Below are 27,041 nucleotides of genomic sequence, written 5' to 3'. Positions count from 1 at the left end.
GTTTATAGCCCTGGCACTAAAAATTAGTCTTTTACATTTGGTTTTGAGCCACTCAATTTTGAACCCTTGGGGTTAATCCTCTTCGATTCAAAGTTGCTCCCCACAAATTGCGTGGAACTAAAGAAACAAGCGTCACTCAAGTCTACTGGTTGCCTAGTGTACATCAATCTCAGAAACAAAATTGTGCAGTTCAAGTTAAACCTATAGCTTTATTGCCTCAATTATACAGACCACTTTCAAGGATGATGATTGAAGTCGAGGTTTCTGAGCGATAGAATCTACGCTAAGGCCGAATTCCGAAGAGTACACCTGCGTCGACAGTGACGTCTGTCCAACCAGTTCTGGTCCAAGCACCGTTAATTGGGACACCAGCAGCTTCTTGCCTGTTCGCGACAGATTTGAATGTTTAGTAACACTGGCAGCGTAAAATACCCTATCGCTCGACAAACGTACGACACATAGCACACTCATAACAATATAACAAGTAGGCTGTGTGAGTTCTGTAACGGCTCACTTATAAATTGTGTTCTATGAAGAACAGACCAGTGCAATAGTAGATTTTTAGTAGACCATTTGCTACGAATTAGGCTCACCGTGCATGTGCTCAATCTATGCATTAGAGGGGCGGGACGAGTTTTCGCTAGCCACGTGAAAGACTAATATACGGTCGTATAAGTATTTAATGTGATCAAGCGGCCTGTGCTAGGGTCTGCAAAACACAAAGAAAAGACATCTGTCGAATTGGCGCTTCGCTCGCTTTTATAAGGGAACCGTATACGATTGATTATCAGGTCTCTGTGCTGCATAACGAAATCAGCTCCCATGCATGGTGCAAAGAAGAATAGAGCATGCCTTGCACTTTGTAAGCTCGAGAACGCGCTCAAGCTGAAAACACTTTCTGGAGCCGCAGGTAATGAATACACCATAAATAGAAGTACTTCGACATACCTCTATCAAGTTAACCTTGAGTTGTGATTTCAGAACTGATCAAGTGCAGTGCTGCAGCACCGCGAATCCAAACCGTGTACCGCATAAATCGGAGATGAAACAGGGATAAAATAAAGGCGATAAGCTTCTCAAGAAGGCTATTTTTCAACTTACTAAAAACAGGTACTCTTCAAGTAAACAAAAACCTCACCCTTCCCACTTTCCCGACGCACCTTATCTCACTCGTGAGCGAGAATTATAAGAAAGACAGTGCAGGGGAGGGGGTTGGGGGAAGGGCGCGCACGAGGGATCGAGGAATGAATGGATCTAAATGGCTATACCCTTTGCAAGGGGAGCTACCTTGCGTAACCTAGCCTAAGTTTCAGAAGACAGAAATATGAATCCTCCCGCCCGTCTAAGTCAATTTGCTCTCCTTAACTATCACCAAAATAACCTTTGTGAAATATAGAAAAAAAATATGGGGCTCGACTTTCCACTGTGAAGGTGACTGGACAGCGAAGCTATGGTATCACCTGCAACGATTGCCCACTGTACTATAGACCCTTTTGATGGCAAACGTCACCAGGTAGTGCTCCAGTCTTTGACGTCCCACAGACCTTCTGGTTTATTAAAAGAATGAGCAAAGGCCACCTTAACACCGCTGCTTGAAATGCATATGAAATATTTAACCAACAATTCTCCAGGTGAACTCCAAAAAGCCGAAGGAGCGCGAGTACCGTCGAAATTCTTCGAGTATTCCTGTAAACCAACTTGCCTCCTCTACGATGTAGGATTGCACACCGGAAAGCCCATGTTAAATCTTCACCTTTGTTGTCCCTGTAGAATTTATGCTGTCTAGAACTGGTGACATAAGCAAGTTCAACAGGCTTGCAAAGACGGCTCAACCGGAAGTCCCTTGGGACGCGAGCGGCAGTTCATGTCTGTAAATATAAAAATGGTCTATGTACCCTCTTTGTTGCAAACGCCACCACGTGGTGCTCCAGTCCTTGGCGTCCCAGAGAACTTCCGGTTTACAAAAGGGATGGACAAAAGCCACCTTTACACCGCTGCTTGAAATGAAGGTAAAACGTTTAACCACCAATTCTCCAGGTGATCGCCAAAAGACCGATGGGTTGCGAGTTCTGTTAACATGTTTCGAATAAACTTGTAAACCAACATGCCTTATCGAAGATGTAATATTGTAAATCCGAAGGCTCTCGTTAAATATCCAACTTTCATTGTTTTGTGGCATTCATGCTTTCTAGCGCTAGTGACATTAGCAAGCTCAACAGGCTCGCAAAAACGGTGCGACAGGTAGTCGCTTGGGAAAGAAGCGGCCGTTCCTGTTTGTAAACAGCAAAAAGGTCTCTACCAAATGATTGACGAAAGACAAGTAAATGCACTGTACAACAACTTTTTTTATACGAAAATCCAGTGACGTGACTCCCCACGTTGGAATACGTCGTTTCCGTGGCAGCTTCCGGAACAGTAATCTTTACCGTGTGAAGTATTCGGTGAGCGCTACTTGCTTCGTATTGCTATCAGGAGCGCCTTATCATCAATTATCTGTTTCGGATGAATTTTTATGTTCAGTATTGACAGAAACGACTGCTGCGCTGTATTTTGTATGTGATATGCTATTTTCGCTTCAATCGCTGAATGTTCTTTCTTTTTTTAGATAAGGACAATGACACAAATAATTTATAGTTATCCGACCTGTGAGTCATACACAGCTTCGCTGTCAAACATCGCCGCCCGCCTCTTCCCCCCGGCGAGGAAGTCGCCAATTTTGCCCTGGTCAAATCTTGTCCGCGTTACCATAGCCCCGAACCTACTGGGGGATAGGATTGAGTCTGGGTAGGTTGGAGCCCCGCCGTGAGGGAGGCCCACTTCTCCTCTCTCCCACCTGTCCCCAGCTGTGCTACTCAATAGTGCATCTTTTAATTTTTTTTTATATATATAACTTCCATCAATCTTTTAATCATCGCTTTGTGACTGTATTCATTTTCCCTCCCTTCCTTCGATCGTCGCCAGCAAAACCCAGGGCCCCGCCAAATCTCTAACCCGCCTTCTGTGCGTATCCAGCTTTGTCTGCTGTGTGATGGAATGCATCATGCACATGCGCTGTATACCTTTGTTGTGCTGTATACCAGACGCTGCGTGTATGTCCACAGCCCAGTGACTCGAGATTTTTCGCCCAGTTTGATAAGCGATGCATAGATCTCAAGGTGTATACCCAGAAAGGTTGGTCGGGGGGACGCAGAAACGAGTCTTGACTTGTTCTCAGTAACTCAGTTTTAACTATTCAGGGGGCCAATTACCGTGACTGCGAGACTCCAGTATTGAAAGCGCACCTCCTACAAACATTTAAAGTCGCTTCATTTGAAAAAAAAAAACGTGTTTGTTTTTGAAGGTGTTGCGTTGGAATTCATATCCATTACAAATACAATGTGTTCTTAACGTGGATTAATGCCCATTACAATGACAAATTATGTCAATGGGACTTGTTAAGTGGCAACATATCATTGTTGACCAGATAGCTGTATCAATGCAATTAACACGTTCGTTAACTCGCATTTACACAACGCGTGAAGCTCCACCTTGTAATCACAAAACTATTTTTGAACATAAAAAGAAATCGCCAGTTCTATTTGAGGTTGGTTAAGAGTTTCAGCCGTGCTGGGCTGCGTCGCTCCGATTCCTCAAGACAAGCTAAATTTCAGCTGTCTTCGTGTGGGAAAATTTAGATGTCTTGGGGGAGTAAAACATACATGTGCACAATGTTTCAGAAGGTCTAATGGTTACTTTTGCTCGCGCACGCCTCTCGGTTAGTCCCAGTCAGCAAGTTAGTTCCCAGCTTTTGCACACAATACCTCGCTTGAACCAGATCTGGCGTTAGTCCTTTGTGGCCATATTTGTTTTTGAGTATAGCTAAACATAGGGTGCTAACGTCCATCTCATAAACGCTTTCAAAATGGTGTGTCTCCCGTCCTCTGATGCATCAAAAATTGACTGGTAGTGGGAAAAATTACATAAAGGATGTCGGCATATCATGCTGTCGCGACAGCATGACATGCCGACCTCCTTTATGTAACCGCGGTATCCGCGGATACCGCGGTCCTGTTTGGGTCGCAGAGATTCTAGAAAAAAAAAAAGATCAAACGGTCCTTGTTATTATCCTCGTGCCATGCCAACTTGTTGCTGCAGAATGTTCCGTGAACTGTCGAGCTGAGAGCGACCTGTAGCAGAACGAGCCTCGTCTGTATATTCGTACACCTCTGCTGCTGTACCATCGCCAGGATCGCGACACGCAGCAGGATGCCACTTTTAGACACGATCAGGCGGAAAGCAAGGTACCGCATTTGAGGAAACGACACTCCAGTCGAAGACGCGCTCAATGCACCATGGCGGCCCACCAGTCTAGCCTGTGTCATCACGTGGCTAGATCCACTACGTGTGACGTGGTCAAGTGGCAATGTGAAATGCGTCAGACCACGCCAGATCACGTGATGTCAACGTTAGGTAACGGTGGCAACAACGCTATTGGATCACGCTGGCTGGGAAGTGGTGTTGTATTGCTTGACGTCATATCACGCGACGTTGCCCTATTACAAGGCCCATATTTACGTGTAAGCCACTAATGCATTCTGCATTCGGAAAGTTTGGGCTGCGAATCGAAAGAGCGCCTTATTTTTCGTTTCTGACATAATACTACACTTTCGCATTCTCTGGTCGTAAAGCATCGAATACGAGTGAAGAGGTGACTTCATCACATTTTGAATGTTAATGTTAAAATAAGCCGAAAGAAAAAAAAAATATTTTTGTCTTAGTCCGTATGTTTTAAAAATAAAAAGAACAGAAATTAAAACTCTTTTTCCTTTATTGTGCCGCCCACGCAATAAATGATTGTAATTGGGTTGCACGTTTGATTACACAGCGAAAAGTCAGTCAGCCTCAGTCGGCGTCCGGTGTTTCTGGGAAATTTATACATCTTTTCACTTTCAGTGTGAGCGCAGCAGAACCTGCAAAAGCGAGCTCTGTGCTTTCATTTTTTATGCCAAGCTTGCGCACTCGTGCAGTGCAAGAACTGTTCAGGGCCACACGCTCGTGCTTGTACCATCGGCTGCGTCTGGACTTAAACTGAAGCGAAGTATAAAAAACGGAGCACACATCTATGCTGCAAACGTGGGTCGCCGAGCGCGCACGTGCGTGGCCGAATGTGGCAATAAAAAAAAAGAGAAAAGAACAACAGTGCGTGGCCAAATGGTTATCGCGCTTGACATTAGAGAGTTTTAGTAGATCGTGTTTTCAGGCCACGCTAATCGTAGCGGGAGCTCGCGCTGCCACTTCGATGCATGCTCTGAAGCGCGCGCTCGCAGCGGTAGCGGGCCTTTGAAAACGATCTACTAAAACTCCCTATTGCGCGGCGGCACCAGGTTCAATTACCGAGAGCAGCCGTTTTTTTTTTATTTATTCTCTCAATTTAACCTTCTCGTCAGTTCGAGGACGTTGTCGTCTGACCGAGGTAGGAATGTTCTGCGCCGAACGTTCTACGCTGAATGTTACAGAAACCCACGCGGGTACAAAGGGTTCTTCACGTGGTGTGAGGTCTGGCCCCACTGCTCGGTCCTGCGGTTTCGCCGACATCGACGCTTGTGACGATAACCTTCTTCTGTTTCGTCTTGGACACAAGTTCGCCCCATTAAGCGTTCAGTTTCTCCAGTTATTAGCCGCCTCATCATTTGTCATTCTTGACAATACACCGTTCCACTTAAGTTAAGGCTAGAGGTTTGCCTTCAGCGCGGGCTCGCCGGCTTCCGGTGTGCTTTACTTCCGCGTGCCTGCTCATTCACACTTGTGCTAGCAAATGCAGAAACCTCGCGCCGAAGGCGGAGTTTCTAGTCTCAGCTTCAGGGTGAGCAGAATGTAATCCTGGATCTTAAACGTCCACCATGCAATAGTGACACTCGACCGCACGCTTGTGCGATGCTCATTTAGGTTGAAAGGAACAGGGATGGAAATTGAACTGAGGATCTCTGTGACACGGCCACTTGATCCCCACTGTTGGTGCGGCCTGCCGATGTTCTTCCGAAAACAAAAGAGCGCGCATGAGAGAACTTATCCCATTTTCTGTGGGGGCGCTGCACATCGGTGAGCGGTCTTGTGAGCTGTATCACCTTATGTTGTACCGCAGGAAAGGCTGTAAGCGCGAGACCCTTGCTCTGGGGCAGATCTCGGCGGCACAAGCTCTCGTGCAGTAAGGGCAGCTGTCAACGCTATGAGCTCGCGCTTCCAGCCTTCGCTGCGGTACAACATCAGGTGAAACCACGGTGGAAGAAATACATTTAGGTGATGACTCTCTGTCTCGCGCGGCGACCACATTACGTTCGCCGCACCGAGCGCGCTTCACTCGCACGGGGATAGATGGCGCGCGCGTATAGAGGGGCTTGTGAAGGCTTGTATACGCCTCGCAAGTGGGCTCATTTTCGTCTCCTGCGCATGAAAAAGGAAGTAGCGGTGACGTCAGAACGCCAAGTCCTGATTGGCTGATCGGGACCCCCTATCTGAGCGTCGTCTGCTCCTTTGCAACGTCGTCTGCGTCTGTCTTACCTTTCCTGCGACTTTCGGAAGTACTTCGCCTTTCAGAGTGTGCAGACGAAATAACTCGAGCGGTAGGTTGTTTTTATCTAACAACTAGCCGACGCGCATCAAGGAGCGAAGTCAATGGACTCACTGGCGAGGTGTCTCGAGGCGCCGAGGTTTGTTTGCTAAGAACCGAGAGGTGAGGGTGGTTAGTGTCCGCAAGTTCCCTCCCAAATACTTTTTCCCTCCTTTCGTGTACGGCGAGACTTCTCACTCTTTTACGGCGTCGGCGGGTTGGCGCAGTTAACGTCGTCTGCTTTACGTCTGCTAGTCAAAGCGATGGCTACTTTACCTTTCCTGCGTCTGTCGGAGATTCACCGCTTTTTTACCGGCGAGAGTCACCGTTGCCTCGGAAAACAAGGAGATGACAAGAGGAAGAGATTGACCTCTTAATCTAAAATTGAGGTCAGCGATCAAAGTATAAGACGGGAAGGATTCACAAGGGTCGCGCAGGCATATTCCATTCAGCACGCCAGCCGGTCGTAGGCAGACGGTCGCCGAGTCGGAGTGCCTGCTAGGCCTATTTGCCGTGCTCGCTTGGTCGTTGTCGGTGGAATCGTGGCCGTTGGAGCCTTTCCCGGTGTTTGTGGATCCAGCGTTCTTGTTCCTCGTAGTCTGTTTCAAGTACTTGTTACTTTTTTCTTGTTGCTTGAAGTCGGGACGCGTGAGAAGCGCACGTAGAAAAATAAACGTCCGTTGGTGGTCGCAACCGCGACGCTGTCGGCGATACTGATTTGATTAAGGCAGCTTCGAAGCTGTCGTAGGATTTCGTCGTAACCTGTGTAAAACTTACGAAAATTTGTTTCGTGAATATGAATTTGATCTCGAGTTTTGTCGTACGCATATTTTTGGCGTAAGATCGTTTTGTGAACCTGGCTTCTGCACTTTCGAAAGTCGCAGGAACGGTAAGACAGACGCAGTCGACGTTGCGAGCAGACGACGTTGCAAAGGAGCAGACGACGCTCAGATAGGGGTCGCGATCAGCCAATCAGGGCTCGGCGTTCTGACGTCACCGCTACCAACTGTGCAAGGAGCAGGCGAACTTGCCCTCCGCATAGAGGGGCTTGTGAAGAAAATTGTGCATTCTTTACTCGGTCCCGATGTACTGTGAAGTAAAATGATGGATTTATGTTGGCGCAATGGCAGTGATTGCCTTTCCCCCGTGCGGTTTCTGCTTTTTTTTCTTTTTTTCCAAGGAGAACATTTTGATGATTACTCAACGTGACAAAAATACTCGTATAAATATAAAACTTCCCGGCATAATCTACTGGGCCTGTAATAATTTAGAGTAAACACCTGGGTCATGCTCGAATGTTTTGTCAAACAACATGTTTGGTAACAGTTCCATAAATTGTTTACACACATTGCATGGCTTTATATGAGATCGGGTGATCTTTCCCACCCTGCTCCTGCCTTAATGAAAAAAATAAATTCTAATAATGTTACATAGTGAGGCCTAAGTAAGTCTTTACATCGGCATAAAGGTTTTAGCAATACAAATGGTTTGTAGATACAATGTCAACTTGTACTGTGGAACATACAAACCTTGCGAGCAGAAAAAATTCCTATTTATGATGACATAGTGACTGAAACGATGACACAGGTGATGACATACTGACTGCCATGATGACACAGTGACTGAAAGTCAAACAATAGTAGTGGTTATAAGACATAAATCACGTTTCATCTATACTCGCAGAATATGGTGTCACCCCGTCTTACACGTAAAAAAAATTCCTCACAAATATTTTAGCTTTAAAATGTACATAAAAGCTGAATTCACTGCATACTACCAAAGAACGCCATCTCCTACATCCTGTGTTTCTCGCCCATGCCCTTAAACTAAGACGAGCGCTGCTTTGCTGATTTTTTTTATCTCTTGAGCTTGTTTGTTCCTACTCATCGTAATGTGCTTACAGTGTAGTCGCATTTGCATGCTGAAGTAGTGGTGGAGCAACTGGGCAATTGTTTCTTCTTTGTGTTCAGCGCATGGAAACGTTATTGTGCATGTGTCAAGAACACTGTCGATTCTGTCTTAGTAGACAGTCTTGTAACTTTTATTTTGCACGAAGAACTGTTCCGCTTTCTTCAGTAGCTGGAAAAGGTTCTTGTTGGGGCGTGTAAGGCCTCCTCTGTTCCTCACGTTTCTCAGTGCTGCTTTAGTAGAAGTGTTTTTGTCAAAGCTGAAAGCGGATCGGGATGCAGGGCAGCGTGTAGCTTCTTTTTTTTTTATTTTCACGCTCCTATCTTAGTTACATGATATAGCATGCAGTCCACAGCCTTGACTTCTTGAGCCTTTTCTGTCCAGGCACCTTTGCATTCCCAGTCTTCGACAGAAATTAGACTGTCAAGCTCGGTCTTCACTTGGTCGACGAAGTGAGGAGACTAGGTAGTAACTTGCGATCGGCCCTTGGGATCGCACGACGCCACTGCTACAGGCGAGCGTCATTCGATGGAGCTTTAAACAAGGAAACTCGCTCTGCGCAGTTCCGGTACCCCGAATTGCAGCTGGGAACGAAGCACGTCTTTCCCATCCTTACAGCATAACTTCTTCTTCGGGTTAATGCTCATTTTCGTGCACGATGGTGGCACCGGTGATTGACACAGCACCAAAGCAACACATGAGGCCAGCCACTGACCGCACACCACCACCACCACACCGCGAAAAAGGCGAGTAAGCTACGCCCCCGACTCCGTGGCCGCCGAAGACAGACCTCATACTCACGGTGCTCACACCTCAGCGCCCTCCGCGGCGGCACGGAACAACTACACTTCGTTTCACCCTACGTTGTACCGCAGCGAAGGCTAGAAGCGCGAGCTCATAGCGTTGGCAGCTGCTCTTAAGTCACGAGAGCTTGTGCCGCCGGGATGTGCCCCAGAGTAAGGAGCTCGCGCTTGTAGCCTTTCCTGCGGTACATCATAAGGTGAAACAGAGTATTAGCGATGTGCGCGGCCAAAAGCGTCGCTGTGGTCAGCTTTCCTCGAGTGGCCAAACCATGGGTATATGAGCACAGTCAGACTGTCAACTTTGACGATGTTAGTCTCAGATTGCGATGACTCCTAGCTTCCACTGTGCTTTTTAAACACATCATCGAACTCGTCGTTGCACCCGATGGTAAGTAGCCAGAATAACAAATGGTGACGTCACAGTGAGGCAAATCCCAGTCCTGACGTCACGGAGGGAAACCATAAGAGGGCGCCACCGAAACATCACGGCGCTAATACTCCTAGTTCCGAACACGATCTGGTCGCTCGCTCCCCGCGGGGAGAGCGGCCAGAGTCACCACCTAAATGTATTTCTTCCACCGTGGGTGAAACGGAGTATAGAGAAGGCGCCCAACGCGCTCTTGCTCCGCTACCCAGATAACATATCTGCCTGTCATTGGCTTCGCCGATACCGAGGCGCTGCCGCGGTTGCAGAAGGCGGCAAAACTCGCTTCCCCTTCCCCCCCCCCCCCCCCCCCCTATGCACCGCTGTGCTCGGCGAAAATATTGTAGTGTCACTCTGCGCCCGCGTGTGTGGTTTGTGTTGGCATTTTGGAAGCTGCCGGAAATGTAAATGCGCGTTCTAGTTTTGAGTGCCAGACGGCGATGAAATGTGCCAACTCCACTCGTGAAACAGGAAATCCTGCAGTTGATGAACTACAATGAAGTCTCTTCCGAACTTGAGCTCGTACCGCTGACTTACATTGCTGGCTACTTGGCTCTCGTTTGCGAACAAAAGGTGACCATTTTTATTTGCAGAAATTGGCATAATTTCAAAGTAATTAGCTGAAACATTCAACCTAGCAAAGCAATAAGAATTTCTCAGTGAAAGCAAGGAAGGCTAATGTGCAGAACCCGCTCAACTTTGCAGGTGACGTGTCCTGAATGCAAGCCCAACTTAAGGGAAATGCATCACATGACGGAGCATATCAGTCCATGTTTAGCCTTGACCAAGGAGGACTGAGCTATCCACGACCTGAAGCTGTCTGGCTGTGCAAGCTCGTTTGCACCTTTATCGGGAGAGCTCTACAGTCGGCAAAGACTCGTGGTTGTGGAAGGATTTGCCAGGTCCTCTGGAGCGCTGTGCTTCCGCACCTTATGGACTGCCCGCCGATGTGGTGTGTTAACAGCCGAGACACCTACCACAGCGAAGAGCTCTACGAGTTCTTTCTCAGAAAACTCTTCAGACCTTTTTTTGTCAAACTGGGCTGGTGACCTAAACAGCCCATTAGAGTATACAGTGAGGTTTTCGCGGGCGCCTCTTTCCCGAAAGGTACTCCGCTTGTGAACTATATGACTCCCTTGGTCTGTTTTAGAGCGCAGCTCTTAGGGGCCCGTTTCCGGCTTGAGCGGCGTCGCCGTCGGCGGCGGCGTAACCGCGCGGTGCATCATGGGAAATGTCCCATAATGCACCGCGCGAGCCCCCCACCAAGGTCACGTGACCTCGTGGGGGTCACGTGACCCCCCGAAGTCACGTGACTCCCCTGAGGTCACGTGGCCCCCTCCTCGAGGTCACGTGACCCCCGCCGATGTCGCGTGACCCCCCGATGACGTCATCGTCACTGATGACGTCACCGGCATCCACATCGTCATCGTCATCATCACTGATGACGTCACCGGCATCCACATCGTCATCGTCATCATCACTGATGACGTCACCGGCATCCACATCGTCATCGTCATCACTGATGACGTCACCGGCATCCGCATCGTCATCGTCATCATCACTGATGACGTCACCGGCATCCACATCGTCATCGTCATCATCACTGATGACGTCACCGGCATCCACATCGTCATCGTATCATCACTGATGACGTCACCGGCATCCGCATCGTCATCGTCATCATCACTGATGACGTCACCGGCATCCACATCGTCATCGTCATCATCACTGATGACGTCACCGGCATCCACATCGTCATCATCTCTGATGACGTCACCGGCATCCACATCGTCATCGTCATCATCACTGATGACGTCACCGACATCCGCATTGTCATCGTCATCATCACTGATGACGTCATCAGTGACGTCACTGATGTCGTCACCGGCATCCGCATCGTCATCGTCATCATCACTGATGACGTCATCAGCGACGTCACTGATGACGTCACCGACATTCGCATCGTCATCGTCATCATCACTGGTGAAGTCATCAGTGACGTCACTAATGACGTCATCGGTACCCGCATCGTCGTCGTCACTGATGACGTCATCAGTGACGTCAGTGATGACATCATCGGCATTGGGGGTCACGTGACCACCAAGGCAACGTGACCCCCCCCCCTGGTTAGTTTAACCCCCCCCCCCCAGTGCCCTTCCCTCCTCCTCCTCAAGAGCTGCGCTCTAATTCGGCGTTACAGGGAGTTGTAAGCGGCTTTCATTTTTTTGTGAACAATGAAGTTGATATTGCTGAAGTTATGCACGCGGAATTCGATTTCATATTGTCCTTCACAGATGAGTAAATGGCACAGATCGTGCGTGCTCGAGCGTCGGTTAAAACCGGAAATCATACGGCCTAGCTATATCGAACTTTAACTCCTATATTACAGTGGTAATAGAAACGGGGCAACAGTTACGGGAACAAGAAAACGACAATTCGCTCATACTGCCAGCAGAATGCAGCTTTAACGCGCAGCCTGCAGCTAAGTGAGCTTTTCGCAGAAAGAATCATGTGCTCTTACTCTACACAGATGTGTCACATCATTCATGCAATCTGGCACTCGTTTCAATTGAGACTTGCGGCTTCACGAAAAAAACAAAATCTAAATAGCCACATCGGGCTGGGCCGGGCGTGCCGCTCCTCTCTCACTATATTTTGTCTTACCTTAGCATGGACTAACCGCGAACGCTCTGCTAGCGGGAGCGGCTAGCCTTTAATGCCTTGACTGGAGCACTCGGTGCACGAGCGCTCATGCAGCCGCCGAGGCTTCCTTCGAAGCAACTATCTCGCGCTTTTAGCACGCGCGGCTAACAAGTACATACTAACGTGAAACGAAGTATAGAGTTCCTCGATATGCTCCCCCGAAAGGAACTCTTATCTCTCACCGATAACGAGCGCCACGGCTGGTGCTGCGGGGTAAAGTAGAACTATTGCTCTCACCGGCGGAGTGAGGCATACGGCAGGCCGCTCCCAAGGGGAGTCCTAATCGAGTGGCCGTGTCTGTGATGTGCAGCGCGAGTTTTTTCTCTGCGTGCTTCGAGCTCCGGTGCGCTAACAAAACAGAACACCGAGCCCCTCATTCAAGACTGGTAGAAACTGGCGAGAACAGGAGAATGGTGCGCGCGGGTACGTCAAAGCAACGAGCACTGGTTGGAATGATCAGTGCTTAGACGCAAATCTAGCTGCCTTTATCTCTACTCAGTGTTCGAACGCGATCTAGTGCAAAGGCTGGACGTTGGCGTTCGACTTTTGAACGCGTTCGATCACTGAGTAGGGATAAAGGCAGCTAGCTTTGCGTCTACCCGCTAATCATTCTAGTGAGAGCGAATTCTGCTTCTCCTCTTCCTCAGTTAATACCTGCTTAGATAGTCATATATTTGTGACAGCTTGTGCAGTGGGCACGAGCAGCGATATGATGCCCGTTTTTCTGACGCACGACCGGAACAAGCCCTACCGCTTCCTTCGCCGGCTTGTGATGTCAACGGTCATCATAATCACGTGCCTGGGCTGTCAATAATAGTTGCACTATACATTGCTTTATCATATGTCATAGAGCAGTCTAAGACTCGAATAGATGCAGACACCTAACACAGGCATTAAAAGATGAAGCCACGATTCACCTTAGTTCAGAACGCAGCTAAAAAGCCGATGGACCGAATCGAGTAACGTCTAATTCGTTAGATTCCATGGGTTCGCTTCTTTATGCGTGAGTTGTTACTGGCAAAACGAATCATGTAGTTTTAGTTTGTGCGTTTTTGCCAGAGTGTCATGTAAACTTTGACTCCTCTTTGACTTTTAGTGGAACAAAGTATGTGAGAAATGCCCAATGTGCTCAATCACCTTATCCTCATCGTATGAACTACGCAAACCAATTAAATTTCGTGGTTGTACGCAGCTCCTGCTAACCAGGGCGAACAGCCGTCTGTGAAGCTTTTCGAGACCAAAGAATTCACCGGAGTAAATGTGTCCAAGCTGAGTGCAGGATTGGCCTTTCAAAAGTACATCGCAACGGCGGCCATTCAAGCGGTCAAGATCAGCATCGCTGACGTTATGACCAATAAGGTTGCCCCAATCCTGAACTGTACGCTGAAGGAAGTGCCGTACCCTGCTTTCGCGTCAGAGTGACTGCAAATGGGACGCACCCGTACATTCCTCACTTCAAGTGTTACTGTAATCAATTTTTAATTCTGGTAACGACTGCTTCAATACACAACTGCATAACTCTCCGTAAGCCGAAATTGAAATTAGTGTAAGGTTTCTCAGTCCATAGATAAGTCTAACTCTGAATTATACTAGTTCTTACCATACCTGCTTCAATTATTTACCTGCAACTAAGAAAGCTCAGGGCATGACTTAGTATTTAACGCATCTTGCTTCGTGCTGTGTTCTCTGGCCATCCCCGTCGCTCAATTAATACAACTCATTGGTTGCGCAGTGATAATACAATAAAACCATCGAGGATCAGGAAACTTGTAAGAGCAAATGAAGGCGGACATAAAGAGACGGCGAAACACTAACAAGTTTCCCCTTTCCGTGTCCTCTAGTGTCCGTTTCTGTTCGCGCTTAACAGTTCTTTTTTTTTTTTTTTTTTTTCTTATCTTGCGCGCCGACTTGCCCCAAAAAGAAAGGCACGTTAAACTATTTTTTTTTTCCAGGATAGCTACGTTTGACGTCAAACAAATTAGAAACAAAAGTGACGTAACGGTAGGAGCAAGTGTCCAAGGAATGCCACTCACAGGGGAACCGCCCTCTTTGACACTGTAAGGACGTGGCGAGATTGGCATCTTTCAGTCTTTTGAGAGATGTGAAGTGCCAACCCGGAAGTACGTACGCTGTCCCCTTGGCATACCTATGGTGCCCCGGACCTTCCTACTCCCTACACGAGCGTTCATTTCTCCAGCAACCGGAGTAGTAAAGTTGAAGCTTGGGCAAGCTCTCTGTCTCTGTCTGCCTTCATCAGATCCGCCGTTTTTTGCCCTCTTTTCATATGCTCAACGCGAGGACCAGTTCTGCTTTGTAGCGAAGCAACGGGAGACAATCTTGTTGGAGCTCCACAGTAGCGTAGCATCTAGTTTAAAGTATACTTGCAACCAAATAAGTTAATAATGGCATATAAATAAAATATTTATTGTTGGGCAAAACGCATTTTGAATGATGTTCCAAAGCTAGGAGTGTCCATCAGCTGTTTCCGAACATGGCAGACAGATGTCTGATAACAAGCGTCCAAACAAAACGTTTGCGGAGTCGTGGATCTAACGTATTGTTTGTTGTTGTGACATCAACGTAATTGAAAAAGCTCCTTAACCAATCTGGCTCAAGAGCTCGGCAACAATTGGAACCACGTCTAGAGAATCATGAACCACGACTTTGCCAAAAGAATGGGGCGCAGCGCCAAATGGAATGGCAATCTTGGACTCCCGAAACTTTGCGACCGGGTGCTAAATACGCCTCTACTTACGAAAGAAACCAACAAAGTGTTTGCCTGCGATCGCATGAGACTTGGTGGGCCTCTCTGTTGCCATTCAGGAAAAACAACATACACAAGACCCATTGATGAACAATTTGTGAAATTCTCTAGAGCGAGAGGGTAAGCGTTTTCGAAAAAAAACTAATTTGAACTAGCTCTCCTACAAAGGAGAACAAAAGTTATGATCATGATCCCCTCACTTTTCAACGTGCATGAGCGCTTGGAAGGGCTAAGAAGGCACCCTAGATAAAAGTTCGCGCAATGTGGGAATTTATCTGGGTTCTAAGCTTACTCGGAAAAGCGAGTCTCCCCTAAGCCGCCAAAAAAAAAAAGAAAAAGAAAAGCGGTTTGTTTGCCTGCTGACTACGGAGATCTGCCACTTCGGTACGCTCTGATTGGAAACCATTCTACACGACCGTCGATTTGAAGTTGTTAATGGCAGTTTTGGAACGCGGTACAAACACATAGCCAATTCGCCTGCCCTCGTTCCCCAAGTTAACTTCAGTCGAAGCGCCGCACACTTTGTGCGTGCACACTTTATCCAAGAATTCTTCGCAGGCACTCGAAATTTGGCGACTGGTAAAAATATTACATTGTTACGCGGTATCACAGCTCCCCTCCTAAATTTAGCAGCGAAACCGTGACTTCATGAGACATAATGTCACATCTCGCTCCGATATCCCGAGGTATCTCGACGCAACATTACTAGATTTGGTCAGTTGTGATACTTTGGCAAAAGTCCCCCACCTCCCCTCACTCCCTTCGGTCTGCCTTTCGTCTTTTAAAGCGCCATCGATATTTTAATTTCAAAACTGTGTGTTCTATAGAGTACAGTGAAACGCCATCTAGACAATAGGCTTCTAGACAAACGTAGAAAATGCAATGTAGTTACCATAGCAGCCTATACTCCAAAACGGCGGTGCATCAACGACGGGAGATGAATCCTGGCATGGCCTTGGGGGGAAAGTGTGTGTGTGTGTGGAAGGGGGGGGGGGGGGTGGGGCACTGCTCGCGCAAGCAGCGTAAATGAGCAGTTAAGTTGCAGAGCTGATCCGGTAACGTTTTCTTGACGTGGCAGATATGTGTTGTGACGTCACATCGCATGACGTCATCTGGAGTCCATTTCCCCGCAATGTTTTGTCTGGACAGTTATCATTTCACGTCACAATGACTAGATAACGTCACCTAGCTCCCGCTATATTCCCAGGTATAATTAGCGGTGGATTCGTCCGCTAAATCTAAAATGGGGAAAATCTTTACGGGCCGTCGAAGTGATACGTGAGACCGTAATTCCCCGCTAAATGTTAAGCGTTCCATGCTAAATCTAGCGGGCCACACCACCCACCTTGTACCATACACACACCGGGATCTACCGGAAAACCTCGCCTATAACGGACAAATAGCTTGAGAGGTTGAGTTTCTTTGGAACACTCACTGGCGCTCCAGAAAATGGACTCCAGATTATTTCCTCCTTCAAGTCGCGTACTCACTGATTTTGGATTAAATGCAAAGAGAGATAGCGGACCAGGAGATAGTAAGTGTACCGTGGCTTCATGTTACCCGAGATAACGACAACGAAAGCGCGTACTGACCGACTAGGAATGCTGGCATTAAAAATATGATTGGGAATATTTTAAGATTAAGCTCAGAAATAGTTATGCTTTTCTCTCGCGATTCAGGAAATTTTGTCAACTGTAGTACGAGTGTCTTACCACTGATCAAAAGCATAGGTTGCAAGACAGTTAAATATTTTAATGTTTTAGAAAATGTTATGTTATTTTTAGTATTAGGAGATATATATAGGTGGGAGGGTCGGTATGTTTGTCTCACTATCAGGTTAAATAATAATTTCAGAAATTGTTTTAGCAGGATGTATTTTTAATACAAAGAAAAAATTGTCTTTCCCGATTGTTTTCTAAATTTGTGGCATCCCATTATGTGAACGTTTTCCTAACATTTCTTGTAAGGTGAATATTCTCTAAAAAAGACCGAAAAGCCCCACGTGAATTTTTTATTATCTTAATAGTAATGACATTTGTGAGTAGATTTTCGCCACGCTTTCCTCCACGTTTTAATGAGGAAAGAATGTATCTGGAAACTGACCATATCCGCGAAAACGCAATGGACAATCTTATTACGTCGTTTTTGCAGGGCCAGCCTTGCGCATGATATACCAGTGGGTACTGTAGCACGCCCGGGCCCTGCACATGTGCTTTACGTCTTGCTAAAATTTAATAATTTAGTGGTTTTGAATGAAACTTCGGCAAGTTTAAAATTGAAACCATATGTTTATTATCGCAAACTAAAAACTCTATCAAATCAGTTTTGTTTCAATATTTGAGTTATAGCAACGACTACTCCCCTAGACTATATCTCCCTAACCGTAAAACTCACCTGCGCATACCGCATTGGCGTGCCTTTCGTGGCTTCTGTATTAAGATATATTTTCGAGTTCAAATCAAGCCCACTGCATGTCCGTGCTTTAAAACTCTCCCAACCGGACTTGGACTTGTCCTCTCGACGATATCGTACACCGTCAAGGGGGAGGATACACGGAATCTTGCAGAGAGGGAAAGTGGCCCCGACGACAGAAGAGACGACGGCAGTCACTGAGATTACAGACACTCCTATCGAATATATTTGCTGCGACGGGAGTCTTTGGAAAGCGGTGCTCTTTCGAGGCGTTCGCAGAGCCTAGTGCCGCACGATGGACCACATCTGGGCTCGTATTTTAATAGGGTGAGTTTTCGAAAATGCACTCTTCTACTTGTAGCAGATCCTATAAACAAATGCTAGAACAGCATCCCCACTGGGGTCCCATGAGTGTTATAACGCGCAGCTTGCGCGTGAACATAGCTCTAGCAGGCTTGAATTTGCATGAGCTCGTCTGTACTAGTGGAGACATGGCGGCGCCCGGTGGCCTTGCTTTCAATCGCCTAGAACTATATTTCAATACATGTAGCATGCAGACTGAGCTAGCGAGCACCAGCTCGGAGCACGTAGAGTCAAAACTCGCTCGGATCCTGGGTTAAATTCCCACTCCTGCCCGTTTCGACCTGGATGAGCATCGTACTGGAGGGTGGTCGTGTGTCACTACTGCCTGATGCATGTTAAGGACCACGGATTAGGGGTTGTATTGCACCGGTTAAATTTCTGTTCAATACATAAGACACCAGACGCCCATTGTGGCTGACTAACGTCCGACTTTTTAGACGTACATATAGCATTATTATTATCTGAGAACATAGGTTGAATGCGTGATTTGCTTTTGAACGACGCGCATCTTAATTTTTTTATATAGCTCACTTCTGCTATGTGTACTCAGTTATGTAAATAATATTAAATAAAAAATTAAATTGCAAGTAAGCTGATGAAGGTTATTTGTACTAGTTGTTTTTACTATAGACTTGGGTTTTTCTACAGGACAAAAGAAACAAAGAGCACTCTGGAACAAAGTGGAATGTTATTGTACACGACAGGCCCTTAAATAGGTGGCGATACTCAACAAAAGCATAAAGCGAGACACCAAAAAACCTTTTTCACAAGTATAATTTCGCTTACAATAAAAACTCTACAACGGAAACATTTGCTCTGGAGCACTGCAACCTTTTACTGAACTCAACTATCTATTGTTTCCAAGAGCAAGAGCACAAAAAGACTACTAACATAGGGGTTACCACAATAAAAAGGACAAAAGGGACTGTCCTTAAAGTTGCGATCCCCCTTCCCTCTTAAAACAAACAAGCAGAAGACGTACACAATTTTAGTGTCCAAAACAAGCAAACATCACACCTGATTCTACGAAAAAGAAATAAAACATATATAGTTTTGATAGCCTTGCCTTAGACGACACGTTGGGAGAAAATGTTTGGCATGGGTGTATGAGCGCAAGAGGCGTAGATAAGGTTCATTTCTTACCTGACCTTCCCGCGCGAAGTAAAGATGGGTTACGACCGTCAAGAGGTATAATTACGATGGATGTTAATATCAACGGGCGACTGACGCGCATGGTGCTATCACTGCCATGGATCAGCTTTTGTTGTGGCTTGCGCACCTTATCGCGTTTTTTGCCGCATTTGATTCGCAAGGCGCGCAAGCCACGGCAGCTGTCGCGTAATGCAAGGCGCTGGCAATACGTGGTGGTGGACATGGATGCTTGTTCACTGTTATATGGATTGCAACCGTACCTACTTTACGATAAATATAAACATGACACTACTTTTAAATTTCACTCGTGTACAAAAAACAAAAACAAATTTTCGTTCAAGGTGATTGTAGTCGATATTTGTTCGTTTTTTGAACTAGAATATGTCTGAATCTAGCAAAAAAAAGCACTTTTGAACACCTTTACAGCAATGCGCTTCTGACAAAGAGTGCGAATCGGTGTTCTTTTTTTTTTCTTAAAAACCGGCTAGGTGTAAGTGTTCCAATTTTGAGGCTTGATACTTATCATAAGTGACGAGTGTTGAAAGTACGACCTGAGCAACAAGCTGCAGAATTGGTCGCCTGCATAAACTGAGAATGTGTGCACTTATAGGAACACTGTATGTGTATTTATTTTGTTTTCCTTCGCTTCCTTCTGTACTTTTAGAGATTGTGAATGATCTCAAGTATAGCAAACATATAATATGCGTATCATTTTTTTCACAGTTATCGCAAACCAGACACCTAGTACTGGTACAGGACGCGGGTGGGAAATACTGTGAGCAAACGGTTTAAGATGGTTAGGCGTGCGGTCGTTTGTCACTACTGAGTGGTGCACATTAAAGACCCCAGATTAGCCATTGTACGGCACCGGCTAAAGGTGTCACCTACACCTGGGAGACAAGTTGCGCGTTGAGGCAGACTCCTTTCTGGGCTGTATAAGCATATTCACACCCCAATCTCCTTTTAGAAATATTTAGGATGCCTAGCCGCCCAAACAATAACGCAGAAATAAAAACTACACTAACAACAAATATTATAGGTTTTATCTTACGGTCGTAGTTTTCACTATCTTTTTCTAACAAAGTCGAGAAAACCGGATTACTCTCTTTACCGCAGAAGGCGAGATGGTTGCACCTTTGTAGTATGATGTATCTCAAGCGTCTTCGTTCCATCACACAGGAGCAGTACAGCATCACGCACGAGGAGTACCCCTCTCTTTAGAATCGTGTTTTGCAGCGTAAGTGTTATTGCAAAAAAAAAAAAACGTGTTGCAGAGGTACAGATATAGGTGCATTCAATTCAGTAGAGCTCCACTTCTGTGACCCTAATATCATGACCAGGATCCAAGGTAGCTGACTCAGAACCTTCGTTCCTGCTTCGTTCCCTCACCTGAACACTTTGTCTGACAGACGCGCACTGCCGCGAGGCACTAGGTTACGCTTAGGGTATTTACACCCAACCCCACAATTGCCTTGGGGTGGTTATCATTTTGCTTTGACTGTAGAGCGGGACGAATTTGTTGTAATTACCATTCTAATATATTCTTCCTAAGCTTAAGATTCAATGTCAAGTTCAAGCAATATCGTTTTATTTGTTTTTATTAACCGCGCATTGTTTTAAGATAGAGAGGGCGGACACGGGCTTTCTTCATTTCCAAATGAAATTTGAGATAACTTTAACCAGTGATTTCTCAGGAAGAATGTAGCGTATCTGTTTTAGTCTGAAGCGTAACATATTCAGTGGCTCTTCAATGTACACATGAAGTGTAAAATATTTATTGCTACGTAATAAAGTATTGTTTTCTTAGCTATCTGGTTCTCCACTAAAGTGTGGTTAGTATTGTGCACTGTCAAAAAACCTAATAGAATTTGAAATTTGTGTTTGTTAAGTTTGATATCAATTTAAGTTTAAACTAAGTCTTCAGTTTCTAAAGGAACCTGACGTGGCCCGAGAGCGAAGCGCTATTTGCCGGTTTGAAACTTCAATTGGGTTAATGTTTATATACTGAAACCAGCTCCAAATAAACTTGTTGTTTGTGCTGTAGGTTGCTGTAACAAGTATGCCGCATAGATATTCAACACCTGTAGCAGCCAAATCCTGCTGCCGGCAGAACCTGCACAAAAATATATATCTGACATTTAAATGGCCAAGGTGATTTTAATGTTTTTTTTACATTCACTGAAAACGCCAATATATTGTCGCGTTTTCATGAAAAAAAGAAGGCTAAAATAAATTTGCATCGTCGTTCGGTCTCACTTTTGTTTGTGGATTTAGCACATATCTAGGAAACATGGAACTCAATGTTTAGATTCTTTGTTGGTATAAAATGACATAAAAAGTCTCTCTGCCTCTCAGGTAGTAGTATTCGTTGCAGATTAATGTTTACTTTGAGGGACGATCAGAACTACACTCTCCTCAGCAGACGAAGCACGGATTCTCAAATTTTTTTTTTTTTGAGTTCAACGGTGATTCTAACACATCATTGAGAAATAATAACCACGAAACGGTGCCAGTGATTAGTTGCATACTTGTACTCCTCTTTTACTTGCGGCACAGCGTTTTGAAAGTTTAAACAGCTGGCCGCCATAAAACGGTCAAGAACTACCTTTTTAGCATCTTGTTGAAGTGGAATCCTCGCAGATGTCCTTTAAATTTATGTAAGCGCTTATGTAAAAAAACTGACAACGTTTCTACGCTGAATTTCTGAGAATCTGTGTACCGGCCTGTGAGTCCGTTTCTGGAGTATAATGCTACAAAATGCTCGATATTAAAGTTACAGGACTAGGGAATATTCTGGCTTGGTGCGCGAATATATTTAAAGAACTTTTAGAATTTCTTATTGGTCATTCGGCAGTTTATGTTGACTTAAAAGTTTTCCTTAATTTTTTGCTTTCCGTCTTTCAACTAGCATGGACGCCAAAATATAGCAAACACCTGTTTGCGGTGTTTAATTCAAGTATCAAAAGGTAATTCTTAATACATTTATTGACGAAGTAGCATTGACCAGGTAGAATGTTGTTAACCAACTTCAAAACGGATAGCAGGATACTCATATGGGACAAACAAATACATGTAACGAAAAACGGAGAAAAAATGAGTTACATCAAATAATTTACATTGAGGCAGTTCCAAAAGGTATCCTACAGCCGCAATTTTCTTCGCTTAATGGCAAATGAAGCGCTTATAATCCTATCACAGCCTCCAAAATTACCGGTGCTTTTTCAGCCGTTACACTCGTCCAAAAAGAACTGTAGCTGAAGAAACAGATTTATTGCTTTTTTTTCAATACCACAATGAGGTGTGTCATGCGAAATCCGGATTTCTGTACTAAGCGCACTATGCTTGCTAGACCGACAGCGTAAGATAAGATACGTGCTACTACCTGTACACAACGTGAATCTAATCAGCCATCGACATGTGACTACGTGTCCACCTGAGTACGTGATATGTTACTACGTAATTTACTTTCAGAAAGTTCATAAGGAATAAATTTGGTATGTGGCATACGACTGCTAGCCTAGACCTTTTAACGTGGATCAAGTAACGTATGCGTAATATATGCAAATCATTTATTCACATACACTGAAAAAAAAAAAAGTGGACAGAAAGCATTTGCAATGAAGCGAAAAATCACTTCGAGCAAAGGCTCAAAGAGTAAAACAAAAAGAAAGAATCTTCAGATGAACCAGGCGCGATTTTTCCCATGCACCATCGTACCACAGAAACCCTTCTTAGGTTCAAGCATTCCCAAGTCCAGTTTCAAAGACGGCCAAAAAGAGATCCACTGTTGAAGAGGATTTGTGTGGAACAGCAGTGCTCCATCACTTGCCTTTTTCAGCGGTCATTTCCATGGTGCTTACTTTCCTCGCTTTCCAACGCAACAAACATACACGTGCCTGGCCATGAATTCAGCGCGATTTGTTCCTTCTGTCGCATTTTCCAATATGCGAATATACGGCTGCCTAGCTTTCTTCGGTGGTAACCCTGCGCGACCACCTGGACACTTAGATCTTTCCTTCATTTTCACAGAAAGTTAGCGCGAAGTGTAGAGTTTGTGTAAATTGTGTTCAGATACAATTGCAAGATACCAGGACTTTGATCATTTGTATGGCAAGTGGGGAACAGCTCTTTGAATTGGCTGCCACACAACGCGTCACCCGTCGCATGAGGTGTGAGACGTGAGACGCGGGATTCGAACGCTGTATTCTTAAGCCTTGGCTTGAGAACGAATGGCCGGGCCATGGGTTTGTAGCCCTGGAAAAGAAAAAAAAAATCAAGAGCGAAGCTATGGTCTAAAACCACGTGGCACAACTGTGCGCTGCCCCTGGGTCATTCCATGCCAAAGGAGGCGGCAATTTTTGTCATATTTTGGATACGCTTGAAAAAAATAATATGAATAAAGACACATTTGAAAGTAAAATTGGCTAAGTTTGAGGGCTGAATTATGTTTAGTTTTGCCGACGTCATGCTCCAAATTGCCGGGAATTTGAGAAAACCTCCTGTATTTCAAAAAATATCTGAAAAAAATCTATTCTTACCACATAATTTTATGTTTGTATGCAATCAAGCACAAATGTATTCTATCTTATCTTGAAAGGAAAACACCTTACGCTGCCATTTTGGGTCCAGACAGGCACTCCAAACCGAAGCAACTTTTTAAGACTTCTTGATTTTTTTTAGACAACTTGAAATTAAAATTTGACTAAGAAACTTTTTCTACTTATTTTCATAAACCTTATACTCGACTAGGTTGCATTACAACAGTAAAAAATTATTCGGACAGTTTTTAATTAAATGGTGAATATGACACTTTCTTCAAAAACTGCCCTATAGAGGGTAAAAAAAAGCCATGTGGGCAACGGTGCTCGCATTTTCTGAAATAGCCAAAAGTTTAACCGACCCCATCTGTCCAACATATCAAAAAATTGGAAAAGTACTTTTTTTTTATTTTGGAGAATTTTTTTTTTAACTATGAGGCAGAACGGCATCACCTCCAGGCGCCCACCTCGTCGGGAACGCACGCCGTCGTCTGCTACGTTCGAGTGAAACACTGCACGGGGTACTTACTTTCGTTAATTATATTTATATAGCTAAAGCTGAGGATCTTGACATTATGACGCGTCTATTTATAGTGACTAGAGACTGAATATTTTTTTCTCTAAACTATATGTCCAGGTGCGCTTGCAAGTTGAATAGCGACAACTCGAAATATTGTTCAGGATACTTTTTATCAAAGCCGAAAGAAAGCACATTTGCAGCTCACCGACGTTTTTGTTTCTTGTGTAGATAAATATAAAATATAGTCAAGAAATGCTGTATCACATTTAGAATATCAGTGTTTCATTAGCTTTCAGTTCATGTCATAGGCTAGAACACTGCGCACGTCTGGAACGTCACGGGTGTGAACCGTCTGCTGCGATGTCTTAAATTCGCATGGAAAACTCTTCTTGCACGATGGAAGTGGGTGTTTTTTTAGCCACCACGTAATAATATTCCTTTGGCACGCTAATTTGAAGGCTTTAATTGCACTTTACATGTGCTCAGGTGACTGGAGACGAAGCCGTCGTCTACTAACCGAGTTTGTGAACGCAGACAGTTCATCAAAATTGGTCAGCAGACGGCGCGTCTTCACTTTTTGGTCATACTGCGTTTGCTTGTAAAAAATTAAATAGTGAACGCTGGAGATCGTCAACGATGCCGAGCGATAACGGTGATTTTCCTCCTTTTCAACGAAAAGATATTGGGGTGCAAATACATAGAGCAACTGAAATACAGAGAGTGAAACATTAAAATAAGCAGAACATTAAGAGTGGATATTTAGGCCAACGGCCATTCGAAGGTTATAACACAACAAAAGCATGTTGCGTGTTTACCTCTTGCAAAATATATCTCTCCCCTGTATGAAAAAAATGTTCTCTGTGGTGCTCCTATCGAAAACCCCTAAATATGAGTATTCGCCTGCCCTTTCTGGTATAGTGATATCTTATCTGAGTGACATCTGTACATAGTATTTCTGGACTATATATTACATTCATGTACATAAGAAAAAAGAAATGTCGATGAACTACAAATGTGCTTTGTTTCGGCTTTGATAAAAAGTATCCCAAACAGTATACGAGTTGTCGCTATTCAACTTGCAATCGCACCCAAACATATATTGTTTAGACCAAAAAAATAATATCCCGTTTCTAGTCACTATAAATCGACATGTCGTAATGTCAAGAATCTTAGCGTTACCTATACAAATATATTAACGAAATTAAGTTCCCCGTGCAGTGTTTCGCTCGACCGTACCAGACGACGGCGTGCGTTGCCGACGAGGTGGACACCTGGAGGCGATGTTGTTCCGCCTCATATTTAAAAAATGATTTCTCCAAAATATCAAAAAGTACTTTTCTAATTTTTTTATATGTTGAACAGAGGGGGTTGGTTAACCTTTCGGCTATTTCAGAAAATGCGAGCACCGTTGCCCACATGGCTTTTTTTTACCCTCTATAGGGCAGTTTTTGAAGAAAGTGTCATATTCACCATTAAATTAAAAACTGTCCGAATAATTTTTTACTGTTCTAATGCAACCTAGTCGAGTATAAGGTTTATAAAAATAAGTAGAAAAAGTTTCTTAGTCAAATTTTAATTTCAAGTTGTCTAAAAAAATCAAGAAATCTTAAAAATTTGCTTCGGTTTGGAGTGCCTGTCTGGACCCAAAATGGCGGCGTAAGGTGTTTTCCTTTCAAGGTAAGATATAATATATTTATGCTTGATTGCATGCAAAGGTAAAATTATGTGGTAAGAATAGCTTTTTTCTGCAATTTTTTGAAATACAGGAGCTTTTCTCAAATTTCCTGCCTCAGCAAAACTAAACATAATTCAGCCCTCAAACTTAGCCATCCTTACTTTCAAATGTGTCTTTATTCATATTATTTTTTTCAAGCATATCCAAAATATGACGAAAATTGCCGTCTCCTTTGGCATGGAATGACCCTACTGGCTTTCTATCCCGGCCCACTGGTCATGGCGGGCTATAGCTTTAGGCTCATCTCAAACATTTGGAGTGTCTTCTGCGCAGTCTAGGCATTTACAAAGCAACATACGTATGCCTGTTCATAACTCATACGCCTGTACGGCATCTGGAACAGCAAAATATTCTGCCATATGTGATACTTGCTTTTGAATTTCGGACATTGGTTTCTTATGAATGGTACTGACGGCAGCAGCGGATACAAATAACGGATTTTTAAGGGAATATTCACGGAAGGGATGTTTTTCAGGAGGGATGTGCATGACGTCAGTAATCAGCGGAACCAGCGGGAGTCCCTGCCCGATTCAAGTACTCACACGAAGGGAGGGGATCCGAGAGGGATATCAGTGTTTTCAGACACGTTTAGCAGTCGCAATCTCGACAACAGGGTTCGGTGTCCGATGACAAGTGTAGAGAAATGAGGACGTACTAGAAACGTCGGTACGCAATATGGTAGAAGCACGGTTGGACGTAGAAAACGACGAGTGGCTTCCTACTAAAAGAAAGATGCTTCTGAAATGGGTGGATGCAACTAAAAGGACGTGGAATCAAAAACCAATTACATGAGGAGCGGCTGGGGGGCGGCATTGATGAATATCAAAGTTGCGTGCCTCGGAGTACATGAGAAACATCGCAGGCTATAACAATTTAGGTCAGGGGTCGGCAACAGCGGCCTGTGAGGGAATAAATTACGGCCCCTGACACGCTACCGGAAGCCCCCCCCCCCCCCCCCCCTCAAGCACACAGACACGTACTTTCAAGGACTAATGGCGCAAGAACTAAAGTGGGTACCTTGTGTAATTGAGCGTGCTATTTCTGAAACAGCACACCAGAATGTTAATTTTCTATGAACGTTCCCTGTGCGTATTACCTACCCGCAATTGTGGTACACCAATGTGATGCATTGA

At 44.9% G+C, this 27,041-nt stretch overlaps 1 protein-coding gene across 1 annotated transcript in view; it reads left to right on the top strand.

The window, feature by feature from the left end:
• Window positions 1–17,776: 17,776 nt before the first annotated feature.
• LOC115330430 (lysosomal alpha-glucosidase-like) overlaps window positions 17,777–27,041 on the top strand; it is a 67,233-nt gene continuing 57,968 nt past the window's right edge. The window contains exon 1 of the mRNA XM_040211015.2: window positions 17,777–17,927. Within this exon, the coding sequence (XP_040066949.1) occupies window positions 17,896–17,927 (32 nt within the window). The 5' untranslated portion in view covers window positions 17,777–17,895. The remainder of the gene's footprint in view (window positions 17,928–27,041) is intronic.

The sequence above is a fragment of the Ixodes scapularis genome, unplaced genomic scaffold (assembly GCF_016920785.2).
Source record: "Ixodes scapularis isolate PalLabHiFi unplaced genomic scaffold, ASM1692078v2 PGA_scaffold7__128_contigs__length_106722199, whole genome shotgun sequence".
NCBI classification, from domain to species: Eukaryota; Metazoa; Arthropoda; class Arachnida; order Ixodida; family Ixodidae; genus Ixodes; species Ixodes scapularis.
This window is presented reverse-complemented; position numbering and strand designations above follow the sequence as displayed.